Genomic DNA, 14,640 nt, shown 5'->3' with positions numbered 1-14,640 from the left:
TTAAATAATTCAATTCTCATACAATTTTCTAATAAAAATTGTTTTAACAATGAATTTCAGTTGAAATTATAGATAATAATTGAATAAAATTCAATTATTTAAAAAAAAGCTAATAAAATTCAACGCAAACATTCAATTATTTTCATAACTAATACAATTCTTTTTAGGAATTCAATTATTTTTAATATAATCATTTTAATCGAATTCGTCGAAAAATGTAATTATTCTTAAACATTTTATTTAATTTCGTCGAAAAAATTCAATTATTCAATAAATTATTTATATTTTTGTATTTAAATAATTGAATTTTATTAAAATTTTTGAAAATAATTGAATTTTCACCTTGAATTTTATTAAAATTTTTGAAAATAATTGAATTTTCACCTTGAATTTTATTAAAATTTTTGAAAATAATTTTTATTACAATTTTTCAAAATAATTGAATTTTTCTTAAATTTTTATTAAAATTTTTGAAAATAATTGAATTTTCACCTTGAATTTTATTAAAATTTTTGAAAATAATTGAATTTTTCTGGAATTTTTATTAAAATTTTTGACAATCATTGAATTTCTACCAAGAATTTTATTAAATTTTTTCAAAATAATTGAATTTTCACCTTGAATTTTATTAAAATTTTTGAAAATAATTGAATTTTTCTTAAATTTTTATTACAATTTTTCAAAATAATTGAATTTTTACCTTGAATTTTATTAAAATTTTGATAATAATTGAATTTTCACCTTGAATTTTATTAAAATTTTTGAAAATAATTGAATTTTTCTTAAATTTTTATTAAAATTTTTTAAAATAATTGAATTTTCACCTTGAATTTTATTAAAATTTTTTAAAATAATTGAATTTTCACCTCGAATTTTATTAAAATTTTTGAAAATAATTGAATTTTCACCTCGAATTTTATCAAAATTTTTGAAAATAATTAAATTTTCACCTTGAATTTTATTAAAATTTTTGAAAATAATTGAATTTTTCTTAAATTTTTATTAAAATTTTTCAAAATAATTGAATTTTTCTTAAATTTTTATTAAAATTTTTGACAATCATTGAATTTCTACCAAGAATTTTATTAAAATTTTTCAAAATAATTGAATTTTTCTTAAATTTTTATTTAAATTTTTCGAAAACTTTTATTAAATTTTTTGAAAATAATTCAATTTTTCTTAAATTTTTATTAAAATTTTTCAAAAGAATTGAATTTTTCGAAAACTTTTATTAAAGTTTTTGAAAATAATTGAATTTTAGTAAAGAATTTGATTAAAATTATGCTAAAAATAATTGAATTTTTTCAAAACAATTTGTGACAATAATTGAATTTCTACGAAGAATTTTATTAAAATTTTTCAATATAATTGAATTTCTTGATTGTTTTTTTATTAAAGTTTTTCAAAATAATTGAATTTCTTGATTTTTTTTTCTTAAAATTGTACTAAAAATAATTGTATTGCTTCAAAGAATATTATTAAAAGAGTGACAATAATTGAATTTCTACGAAGATTAAAATTTTTTAAAGTAATGGAATTCCTGCGAAAAATTTTGCAGTTAAAAAAAACGTCTCGTAAAATTTTTGTCTAAAATGTATGTAACATTTTTAAATAAATTGAAAATATTTTAAGAATTACGATAGGAAAAATAGTATCGTTTGTAGGGTTTCTTTTTCTCTTATTATTTTTGCTTCTATCTATTTAATTATTTATTTATTTATTTATTTAAGGGCATTCAGTTTTTATATATTTTTTAAAGGCATTGAGTTTTTATATATTTAAAGACATTTAACTTTTATATGTATTAAAAAAAATTGAGCTTTTATGTTTTTAAAAACATTAAGCTTTTATTATTTTCTGCAGCAGGGTAAAAAGTATTTAAAAAATGAAGGGTAATTTTAAAATTATTAAACTCTTTTTTTTCATATTAGCTTCTTTTTTATTTTCGTCAGTTTGATAATTACAACTAAGAGCGGAAATAAAGTCTCGTTTAACTAAAGTGCGATTTTAACTCAAGACTGACCTCCTTTTTGAAATTAAAACCCTTAAATTCTGAAATTACTTGGCTCCCGGGAAAACTTTATAACGAAATCGAGCCGCGCAGAAAAGCGTCGCCGTGGATTTTCCATCGATTCTAAACTGAGTTAAGGTTATGTATGACGAATTAAAAAAAAAAAAAAAAAAATAGAAAAAATACTCCAACCTTTAATCTTTATTTCCCTCCTTTTTCTCTCAAGTCGACATAAATAAATTCTTCTAGATACACTTTCAATAATTTCTTTGAAAGAAAAGTATAAATTTTCGTTCCTCTTTTATTTTTCTAAAGGAAAATGAAATCAAATTTGATTCGTTCAGCTGGCGCCGTCGTGGCTTCTATATCGACCATTCCCCGTGTATTTTTCACTCATACCTACGCATTTTGCCTTTTCTCTCTCCCTTTACTCTATAAAGGTTTTGTTGTCACTCTTTTGCGAACAAAAATTCTCTCTCTCTCTCTCTCTCTCTCGCGCGCACTTTTTCTTTTTATAGTTTCGTCTGTTGTGATTCTACAAAGTTTCAGACTTTCGACGCCACTTTGCAAATTTTTCTCTAAATTCCAATTCCCAGGGGGAATTGAATAGAATCTAGTGTGTTGAATCAAGGGAAAGAGTGGTTCTTCATAAATGTCAATTTGGCTTTTTGCAATAGAAATTAGGAGCAAAGAAAAATTTCCTTCTCTTTTGTAATATTACAATTCTTCCTTGCACATTTATAGTAAAAAAAGAGTAAAAAAAATTTGGAAAAAAATATTAAAAGTTTAAAGTTTAAAATTTCTTTTATTTACAATCTTATTTATTTATTTTTAATTTTAATTTTTAATTAAGTTTTATTTGTTTAAAATTTTATTTCTTTATTATTTTTGAATAAATTGTAATGAATATAATAAAAAATAATTGAATTTTGGAATAATTTTAGTTAAAAGTTATAAAACATAATTGAATTTTCGAATAATTGTAAAAAAAAATTATAAAAAATAATTCTTTTACAGAAATCACAATAAAATTGAATTTTTAAGTAATTTAAGTAAAAATTATAAAAAATAATTGAATTTTTGAATAATTTTAGTTAATAATTGTATAAAATAATTGCAATTTTAAATAATATTTTAATAAAAATTATAAACAATACTTGAATTTTTAAGTAATTCGAGTAAAAATTATGAAAAATAATTAAACTTTTGAATAATTTGAGTTAAAAATTGTAAAAAATAATAAAATATTTGAATAATTTTGTTAAAAATTATAAACAATTTAAATTTTTGAAATACTTTAGTTAAATTTTGTAAAAAAATACTTAAATTATTAAATAATTTGAGAAAACATAAAAAAATAGTATTTTTGAATAATTTTAGTTAAAATTTATATAAAATAATTGAATTTTTGAATAATTTTGTTCAAAAATGATAAAAAGAATTTTAAATTTTGAAATATTTTAATTAAAATTTATAAAAAAAATACTTAAATTATTAAGTAATGTAAATAAACATAAAAAAAAAGAATTTTTGCATAATTTTAGTTAAAATTTATATAAAATAATTGAATTTTTGAATGATTTTGTTATAAATTATAACAAATTTTTTTTTTTTAATATTTCAGTAAAAATTATGAAAAGCACTTAAATTTTTAAGTTAAAAACTGTATAAAATAGTTGAAATTTTGACTACTTTTAGTCAAAATGATGAAAAATAATTAAATTTTTGAATAACTTTAGTTAAAAATTGTAAAAAATATTAAAATTTGTAAATAATTTTGTTAAAAATTATAAAAAAATTTATTTTTTGAAATACTTTAGTTAAACTTTATAAAAAATACTTGAATTTTTAAGTAATTTAAGTAAAAATTATAAAAAATAATTGAATTTTTAAATAATTATAGTCAAAAATTGTATAATATATTTGCAATTTTGAATAATATTTTGGCAAAAATTATAAAAAATAATTAAATTTTTGAATAATTTTAGTCTAAAATTGTATGAAATATTTGCAATATTGAATAATATTTTGGTAAAAATTATAAAAAATAATTGTATTTTTGAATAATTTAAGTTAAAAATTATAAAAAATAATAAAATAATTGAATAATTTTGTTAATAATTATAAAAAATATAAATTTTTGAAATATTTTAGTTAAAATTTATTTTAAAAAAATACTTAAATTGTTAAGTAACTTGAGTAAACATAAAAAAAATAGAATTTTTGAATGATTTTAGTTAAAATAAAATAATTAAATTTTGGAATAATTTTGTTAAAAATTATAAAAAAATTTTTTCTGAAATATTTTAGTAAAAATTTTGGAAAATACTTGAATTTTTAAGGAATTTGAGTAATAATTATAAAAAAATTGAATTTTTGAGTTAAAAATTGTATAAAATAATTGAAATTTTGAATAATTTTAGTCAAAAAAAATATAAAATACTTGAATTTTTAAGTAATTTGAGTAACAATTATAAAAAAATAATTGAATTTTTGAATAAATTGTAAAAAAATTTTAAAAGATAATTGAATTTTTCAATAATTTTAACAAAAATTATAAAAAATATTTGAATTTTTCAATAATAATTTTACTTAAAAATTTTAAAAAGAATTGAATGTTTGAATATTTTAGTTAAGAATATTGTAAAAAATAATTGAATTTTTGATTAATTCTAGTTGATAATCACAAAAAATACTTGAATTTTTGTGAATAATTTTAGTAAAAAATTGCAAAGAAAATAAATAATTGAATTTTTTCTAAAATTAGATTTGTAATTTTTTAGAAATAATAATTAAAATTGAGAAGATTGTAATAAATGTATTTTATTTACAAAAAATTATTGAAGGTTTTTTTTTCAAAGAAAACTTTCACGTGAGGGTAAAAGAAAAAAAAAAAGGATGATTATAAAAGAATACGCAGAAAGGTTGAACTCTCTCACTGTTTCGGTGCAGTTTAATGTGCCGGTTAAACTGGTTTTGATTTATCTGAAAATTCTAAAAGATTATAGGCATTAAATGGATATTTTAAAAAAGAAACGCTTGAAAATTTCCAACCTCTCGTAAATAAGCGATATTTAAACTTTTTTGTGCTTAATAATAAATAATAATAATAATAATAATAATAATTATTATTTTTCTTTTTCACTTCGCTTTATACTTTACTTAGTTATTTATCTGCATGGAAATATTTATTTGTATAAATTTTTTTTTAATAAATAATTATAATCATTTGTATAAATAAATGTTTTTAATGTAAACTCTTTATAAACATTTATAATTATATTTAAAAATAAACAATAATAATAATAATTGTTTTTGCGTTTTGTTTATTAATTTATTACTTTATTTATTAGTTAATTTATTAAGAAATAATAATAATTTTTGCTTTTTGTTTATTAATTTATTATTTTCTTTATTATTTATTGGTTAAGTTATTACAAAATAATCTTTGATTTTTTGTTTATTTATTTATCGTTTTATTTATTATTTATCAGTTAATTTATTACAAAACAATAATTTAAATTAAAATAAATGGCGCCTTGTCGAATAGTCGTAAGGAATGAAGAATTTTTTTTTAAAAAAACGTTACAACGCCAAAAGAATATATTCAAATGTAAAATAAATAACAAAGTGAAGAATGAAACTAAAGTAATAAAATAATAAAAATAAAAGAAATAGAAGAAATAAAACTGAGGCAATAAAAAGAGAAATAAAAATAAGATAGATATTAAAAGAATAGAATTGTAAAATTAAAAAAAAATAATAAAGTGGTAAAAAATAAAAAACTAATATAATAAAAAAAAACAATAAAATAGTAAAATTAAAAAATTAAAATAAAAAAATAGTAAAAAAAATATTTTACCTAATGAGAAATAAACGAAATAGTAAAATTAAAATAATAAAATAATAGAAAAGTAAGAATACAGTGAAACTAAAAATTAAAATAAGAAAAATGATAAAATAGCAAAATTAAAATGAGAAAAATGATAAAATAGCAAAATTAAAATGAGAAAAATGATAAAATAGCAAAATTAAAAAATCAAAGGAATAAAAATAAAATTAAAATTAAAAAATAAAAATAAAATAATAATGAAGCAGTAAAATTTAATTTTATTTGAAACCCGTTTATGTTCGAATAAAAACTGAAAAACTTATGATAATAAAAAGACAATAACAAAAAAAAAAAATAGTAAAATAGAAAATGAAATAAAAAAAAATAATCCAATAAAATAAGAAATAAAATAAATATAAAGGATAATAATAAAAGTAAACATAATAAAATATAAATAAAAAAGAAATGCAAATAAAATGAAACAATAAAAATACGATGAAGATATTATGTAAAAATACTATTTTATCATTATTATAAAAACACAAAATTATCAAAATAAATAAAAGAAAAAAATGTTCATTCATATTATGCGTGTAAGAATTAAAAAAAAAATTGTGCTGAATTTATTTAAAATTTATATGTAAATAAACATATTGTTTTATATATATAAATAAAAAACAAAAAAATAATTTTTAGCAAATAATTTTTATATTAAATATTGAGTAATTTAATTCACCGTTCAATTGGATTTTTCTCATTGCAGACAATGTCCGATAAGGAAAAGAAGCGTTTCCATGAGATGGCAGAAAAAGACAAGAAGAGATACGACATGGAAATGCAAAATTATATTCCACCTAAAGGCGAAAAATTAACAGGCAGAGGCAAAAAACGCAGGCAAATTAAGGATCCCAACGCGCCTAAGAGATCTTTGTAAGTATTTTATTTTTAAGTTAATAATTCTATTATTTTTTTTATAATATAGTAAAAATAATGTTAACTTTTCTATTTTAGTAATTTTTATACATATTTTTTAGTAATTTTATTTCATTTTCGTATTTTAGTATTTTTAGTATTTTTATTAAATTTTAATTTTACTGGTTTAATAGTAAATTATTAATTTCGCTTTCTAAGAATAAAATAGTAATTTTACTAATTGAAATTGTTACACGGAGAGAAAATATATACGTTAAATTTTTTAAAAGTATTTTACAATTTCGAGGAAAAAGTACAACAAACCGAAATTTTTATATATAGAAAATACTAAACAGTGAAAGAAATAATAAGAAATTTAATAAAGTTTGTATATTTAAAATTTAACTAAAATTCTTAAAATGTTATTAAAATTAAAATTTTATTTTATTTTATTTAAATTTCGCATAAGTTTTTTTAAAGTTTAATATTTTTTATATCAAAATTTCGCTTTGTCGCATTTTTTCCCCCAAATTTTTTTTTTATAATTTTCTCTCCGTGTACAAAGAAAAATATTATAATAGAAATTGTTTGTAAACTAATTTTACTATTTTATTCAGTATTTTCTTTTTTATAAAATTATGCTGAATTTTTCGATTTTAGTTTCAAAATTAGAAACAATTGGTGGAAATTTTTTATTAATTTTAATTAAGAGACGACTTTTTACTATCATTTTTATTAAAATTATTCGAAAAAAATAGAGATTAATTGTGTTCCGCGTTTTCACAGATCGGCCTTCTTCTGGTTCTGCAATGACGAGCGTAGTAAAGTTAAATCGCTGAATCCAGAATACGGAGTGGGAGATATCGCTAAGGAATTAGGAAAACGATGGTCTGACGCCACTCCAGAGTCAAAATCCAAATTTGAGGCTTTGGCAGAAAAGGACAAAGCTCGATATGAAAGAGTATGTTTCAAATTTTATTTTCAATTTATTTTCCTATTATTTAGAAAAAAGAAGTAAAAAAAAAAATCACTCACGGAAAAGCAAAAATAAAATTTCTACAAAAGTAGATTTTATTTATGGAAAGAAAAAGAATTTTTCCTTTTATTTCAAAGAAAACATTTCTTTTTTTTTATTTCTTTAAAGAAAAAAAGGTAATTAAATTTTTTTTAAAAATATTTAATTATTTATTAAAAATAATGGATTTATAGAAGACTTTTAGTTAAAAACACTAAAAAAAAATTTGAATTTTGAAGAAGTTACAGATTATTGCAGAAATTTAATTATTTTCAAAATTAATAAAATTCCTCATAAAAATTCCATTTTTTTCAAAAAAATTAAAAAAAATTCTCCTTAAAATTTCAATTATCTTTAAAAATAATAAAATTATTCTTTTAAATTCAATTATTTTCAAAAATTTTAATAAAATTCTTGGCAAAAAGCAAAATTCAATAATTTTCAAAATAAATAAAAATTTGTCAGAATTACAATTATTTACAAATTTTTTTTATCAATTTCTTCGCAATAATTCAATTATTTTCATAAATAATAAAATTCTCTTTAGTAATTCAATTATATTCTTAAATAATGAAACTCAACGAAGAATTTCAATTATTTTAAATACAATTTTAATCGAATTTCTCGAAAAATGTAAGTGTTCTAAAATTTTTTATTAAAATTCGTCGAAAGAATTCAATTATTTAAAAAATTTTTCATAAAATTCTTTATTAGAATTCAATTAAATAAATAAATAAATAAATTTTAGGAAACATTTAATTATTCAATAAATTATTTGTTTTTGTATTTAAATAATTGAATTCTTGTTGAATTTTCTAATAAAAATTGAATTTTATTGAAATTTTTGAAAATAATTGAATTTCTGAGAAGAATATTATTATTTATGAAAATAATGGAATTTTCACAAAGAATTTTATTTAAATTTTTGAAAATAATTGAATTTCTAAGAAGAATTTCATTATTTATGAAAATAATTGAATTCTTTAGAGGAATTTGATTTAATTTTTTTTTTTAAATAATTGAATTTTTGCAAAGAGTTTTATTGAAATTTTTGAAAATATAATTGAATTTCTGAGAAGAATTTTATTAAAGTTTTTTAAAATATTTAAATTGTTTCTAAAAATTTTATTCAAAATTTTGAAAATAATTGAATATCTAAGAAGAATTTTTTTTATTTATGAAAATAATTGAATATTCACTAAGAATTTTATTAAAATTTTTTAAAATAATTGAATTTCTTTAAAGAATTTTACTATTTATGAAAATAATTGAATTCTTTAGAGGAATTTGATTTAATTTTTTTTAAATAACTGAATTTCTGCAAAGAATTTTTATTAAAAATTTTGAAAATAATTGAATATCTAAGAAGAATTTTTTTTATTTATGAAAATAATTGAATATTCACCAAGAATTTTTTTAAAATTTTTGAAAATAATTGAATTTCTTTAAAGAATTTTACTATTTATGAAAATAATTGACTTTTCATCATGAATTTTATTTAAATTTTTGAAAATAATTGAATTCTTATTAGGAGAATTTTACTAAAACTTTTGAAAATAACTGAATTTCTGCAAAGAATTTTTATTAAAATTACAAAAATAATTGAATTTCTAAGAAGATTTTCATTATTAATGAAAATAATTGAATTCTTTAAAAGAATTTTATTGAAATTTTTGAAAATACAATTGAATTTCTAAGAAGAATTTCATTAAAGTTTTTCAAAATATTTGAATTGTTTCGTAAAGTTTTAGTAAAAATTTTGAAAATAATTGAATTTCTGAGAAGAATTTTATTATTTATGAAAATAATTGAATTTTCACCATAATTTTTATTAAAAGTTTTGAAAGTAAGTAAATTCCTTAGAAAAATTTTATTGAAATTTTTGAAAATAGTTGAGTTTTTGAGAAGAATTTTATTAAAATTTTTAAAAATAATAGAATTCCTACTAAGAATTTCCTTAAAACTTTTGAAAATAATAAATAATATTAATTAATAATGATTTTATCACTCAGTCATCTTCAATTATTATAAAACATAAAGAAATCGATCGAAGACTCGGAGTGATCCATTTCTTTATGTTTTATAATTAAAAACTGAAAATATCAACAAAAAAACTAATAAAAAAAAATTTCTCCAGGAAATGACGGCGTACAAAAAGAAAATGAAGGACGGCGGACCGATCGCGGGCGCGCCGATATTAGCGAAAAAGGAAAGCGATGATGACTTCGAGGACGAGGACGAATAGCAAGGAGATGATGAATCGATAGGAAACGTGCGTCAAAATCTCATCTATCACCCGTGTCCTTGAATTATCCACGAAGAGAAGAGAAAAAAAAACAAAAAAAAAAAAATGAAAAAAAAATTTGCAAAAAAAAAGCATACCTCACCTACTGTACATACCATTGACCTTAGCGTGAGCGTACTTACACACTAGGAGAACAAAATAAACTAACCATCAAGTCCCTTTTCTTCCCCCCCCCGCCCTTCCTCCCCCACGTTTTTTATAATTATTTTTCATTTTTTTTTTGAAAAATGAAATAAAAAAAACAACCCGAGAAATGGAATTTTTTTTGCAAACGAAAAAAAAATCCACGTTTAATTTTTTGGACAATTTTATTTTAAAAAAAAAGAAGCAAACAAAAAAAAAATTTAACGAAAATATGATGATTGAAAAATTGTATGTATGAAAGTGAGTTGCGAAACACGATATTTTGTATGAGTGACCTTTGTATTTTAACATATTGATAGTAATGAAAAAAGGAAAACAAAAAACAAAATGTAAAGTGGCGTAGGATAGAGGAAACTGAGAAATTTTGCGAATTTAAATGGCGCTCGAATATTTCCCACAGCGTTAAATTAAAAAAAAAAAGGCGCAGGGGCTGAAATATCTCCGATAGTTTTCTTTCTCTCGACATTTTTTTGTTTTTCTTTTTGTTTTTTAAATTTCTTCATTACTATTTCTCTTTTTCTCTTCCAATTCTCTCTTTCTGTCTTCTTTTTTCTTCTCTCGCTCTCTCCGTTTATTATTTTTAATTTCGCAAATATTTACAGTTCTTCCATTTTTTTTTTTTGGTTTTTTGATATTGAAAATTGAATTTTTCGATTTTTTTTCTCTTTAAATAACGAAAATTTGCAATTTTCGTTATTTAAAGAGAAAAAAATCGAAAATAGGGAAAATTTGCAATTTTTCGATTTTTTTCTCATTAAATAACGAAAATTTACATTTTTTCGATTTTTTCCCCTTTAAATATTGAAAATTTGCAGTTTTTCAATTTTTTTTCTCAATAAATATCTAAAATTTACACTTTTTCGATTTTTTTTCCCTTTAAATATGGAAAACTTACACTTTTTCTTTTTTTTCTTTAAAATGTTGAAAATTTGCAATTTTTCTATTTTTTTTCTCATTAAACATCGGAAATATACACTTTTTCTATTTTTTTCTTCCAAAATATCGAAAATTTACACTTTTTCGATTTTTTCCCCTTTAAATATCGAAATTTTGGACTTTTTCGATTTTTTCTTCTTGAATATCGAAATTTTACCCTTTTTTTCGAAATTTACTTTCTATTTTTTCGCTCCGAACAAAGTTTTTTTTTTTGTTGTTAATTCATAAAACCCCAGTGACAATTATTTCAATTTTCTTCGTATAATTTTCGTTTCTGCCAAGAATGGTAATTTTTCTCGAATGAAAATTAATTTTCAAGACAAAAATTTTTATTTTCTTTATTTGCAAACTGTTAATTTTTTTTCAAACCTCGTATTTTTGATAAAATAGTTTTTTTCCAAGAAGGAAATTTTCCTTTTATTCCGTTGCAAAATGCAGTTTTTTTTTTTTGATAAACATTTTTTTGTGCCTTTTTTGTACCTTTTTTTGTGCCTTTTTTTTGGGAAAATTTTACAAAACGGAGAGTCGAGAGTGAAATATTTCGTGTAAAATATTATTGTATATGACAAAAATTGACAAGAAAGTGAAAAGTATGTCTTCTTCTTCTTCTTCTTTTTTTTTTTTTTTTTTTTTTGCGTCTATGCCAAGAGAATAATAAGAGCGAAGTCGTGTGTGTATTATTGATAAATAAAATAATCCTTGTACAGTTTGTTTGCTCGAATTGCAGGGCAAGGGGCTGCTTCGTACGTTTAGAAAAAAAACGAAAGAAACAAAAAAAAAATTTTTTAAAACTATGTAGAAATTAAAATCCTATCTTGTAATTATTACAAAAACAATATAGAATTTAAAAGAAAAAGAAGGCGCTGCGAATTTTTATTTTTCGCAATCTTTTCTTTTTTAAAACTCGAATTTTTTTCAATTTTTTTTTCAACCCATTTTTTTTTTTTTTTGAAACTCTTTCGTTTTTTTTACTCTCCGAAAATATTTCTTCTATATTGTGATTTGATATTTAGGGAAATAATCTGTAATTTTTATTTTTTTTATTATAACACTAAATAAGGAACGAATGAAAAATATTCGTGTTTTTTTTATTAAAAATTTTTGGTTTCTTCCTCTTTTTTTTTGTACGAGAGATTTTTTTTGATAATTTTATATTTGGAAAAAAGAATGTTCCTAGCTCCTGCGTCCATTTTTTTTAATTTTTATTTGTAATAAAATTATTATTATTATTATTATATATATATAGTGAGAAAGTGAAAAAGAAAAAAAAACGGTCCCTGCCCTTGCTATCGCCATTTACTCTCTATCTGGTCTCTTTTTTCCCCTGCCCTCCACCCTCCCCCTTCTTCATCTTCTCTCTATCTTCTTTATTCTTCGTTTTTTTTTGTCAAAAACGAAATATAAAACTTAATAAAAAAAAATAAATAAATAAATAAAACAATAAAAGGAAACTTATCTGAAACTGAAATCAAAGGAGAAACCGAATTTTGTTTATTCATCGAAAGAGAGAGAATAGAAATTAGTCGACGAATTTTGTTTTTTATAGCAAAAAAAAAAAAAAAAAAAAATTTGTCGATTTAAAAAAAAGATTAACATTATTCTTCGACTAATTTTTATTTTATTTACTTTTTAATTAAATTACAAATTATTATTATTATTATTATTAGATTTATTATAATTAATTATTATTGCTAATTGAATTATTAAGGAAATAAGTACAAGGAGGCCTTGCACTGCCTTTTTGGGAAATTTCCGGTGTACAGCAGGTGTATTATAATAAATTATTGTGGTTTCTTGTAATCGAAAAGTTCCTGGGCCCCAGTGTCGTTCTAATCCTAATCCGATGGGACTGACAATTTTTTTTCTATTTTTTCCCCCGTTTTTCATTTTTTTTTCTCATTGAAATTAATTTCGAGATACAAGTTTTACTTCACTGGGTTTTTTTCTGTTTTAAAAAATTTTTTTTTAGGTTTTTTAAAATTCTTTTTTAATTTTTTAAACTTTCTCATTAGTTGAAAAAGTATTATCATAATTTTAACATTAAGGGTACTTATAATATTAGTTTTAGTAATTATTTTCAAAATTTCAACGAAAAGAATAATTGAAATAATTAAAAGTTGAAGAAACTATACCCACTTGGTAATATATAATTAAAATAATTTTTTTTGGCATTTTTTTAATTGAAAAATAAAGTTAATTTGGAGGAGAAATCGATTAAAATTAATAAAAATTTGATTATTAATTATAAAATTGAAATAAATTTTTTTTTTAAATTCTTCATTGTATACACTGAAACATTAATTCAAATTAATAATTTAATTAAAAATTATTAACTATATATTAAAACGTATAAGTTTAAACTAATTTAATTTATTAATTTAAGAACATTTTAATGAAGAAAATTTCTATTTTGCGAGAGTTTTTATGATAGATAAAATTTAAATTATTTTTACTTTTTACTATTAATTTAAAAATTTAAAAATAAAAATTTTTAAATATTAATGAAACAAATATTTTATTTGCGAGAGTTGTTATGATTAAGAATTTTTACAATAGAAAAAAACTGAAAAGGAAAAAAAAGTATTTAGAATTGAAAATAAAATAAAACTATGAAAAAATGGGGGACTCAAAGTATTTAGAAATATAAAGAAAGAAGCAGCCGATTAGTGAAAGAATTTGTTAAATTTCACATTTAACCGGTGTGAAAGACACCTTAAGAAAACGGAACTTAAGTTTTGGAGGGGGGACAGTGAGAGCGAGAAGGAAAGAAACCGACTTCTCTTTCGCTCTCGTTGCCCCACTCTGACGCTTAAGCTCCGCCTCTTTGAAGTGGGAGCAATGAGAGTGACAAAGAGAGTTTGGAACTTCTCTCTCGCATTCATTGTCCCCACTCCGGCTTTTACACTCCGCATAAAGAAAAAATATAAATTAAATACTAAAATACTAAAATTTTTTTCAGAAGGAAAGAATAGGTATAAAAATACAGTCAAAGCATTCTGTAAATAAAAGATGTGTTTGTATACTTTTTATTTTTAAATTAGTTACTATAATTATTTTTTTAGTACAATTTAAATTTTTAATACTTTTAGTAATTATTTAATACTTTTTATATTTAATTTTAATACTTTTTGAACATTCGTAAGATTTATCAAAAACTTGCAATTTTCTTCAACATTTTAAAATTATTTCAAAAGAGAAAAAAAGTAGATATTAATTTTCTAAAATTTTTTTAAGTTCTTCGGCTTATAATTAACGCGTTGTGAAGAAAGATAAAGAAAATATTTATAGGTTACGTTCGTCATTAATGTTGAGTCGACAAGGTCCACAATAAAGATTTTTAGGTTATGTCAACGCGGTACCTTTCTTCATGTGAATCACGTACATCTAATAAAAAAAATGTTATTTTTTTCGAAATAACAGTTATTTATTTTATTTATAAAAGAAGAATAATCGAGAAAATTAAAATTGCAAGAGAAATATGTGGA

The 14,640-nt window shown here is 19.8% G+C and overlaps 1 protein-coding gene across 2 annotated transcripts in view; it reads left to right on the top strand.

The window, feature by feature from the left end:
* LOC122509694 (high mobility group protein DSP1-like) overlaps window positions 1-10,773 on the top strand; it is a 45,340-nt gene extending 34,567 nt beyond the window's left edge. For both annotated transcript variants that reach the window (XM_043623925.1, XM_043623924.1), the window contains exons 3-5: window positions 6,607-6,773; window positions 7,542-7,716; window positions 9,908-10,773. In XM_043623925.1, the coding sequence (XP_043479860.1) occupies window positions 6,607-6,773; window positions 7,542-7,716; window positions 9,908-10,015 (450 nt within the window). In that variant the 3' untranslated portion in view covers window positions 10,016-10,773. The remainder of the gene's footprint in view (window positions 1-6,606; window positions 6,774-7,541; window positions 7,717-9,907) is intronic.
* The last annotated feature ends 3,867 nt before the right edge of the window (window positions 10,774-14,640 follow it).

The sequence above is a fragment of the Leptopilina heterotoma genome, unplaced genomic scaffold, assembly GCF_015476425.1.
Source record: "Leptopilina heterotoma isolate Lh14 unplaced genomic scaffold, ASM1547642v1 Lhet_61, whole genome shotgun sequence".
NCBI lineage: Eukaryota > Metazoa > Arthropoda > Insecta > Hymenoptera > Figitidae > Leptopilina > Leptopilina heterotoma.
The sequence above is the reverse complement of the archived record's forward strand: the minus strand, read 5'-3'. Positions and strand labels throughout refer to the sequence as shown.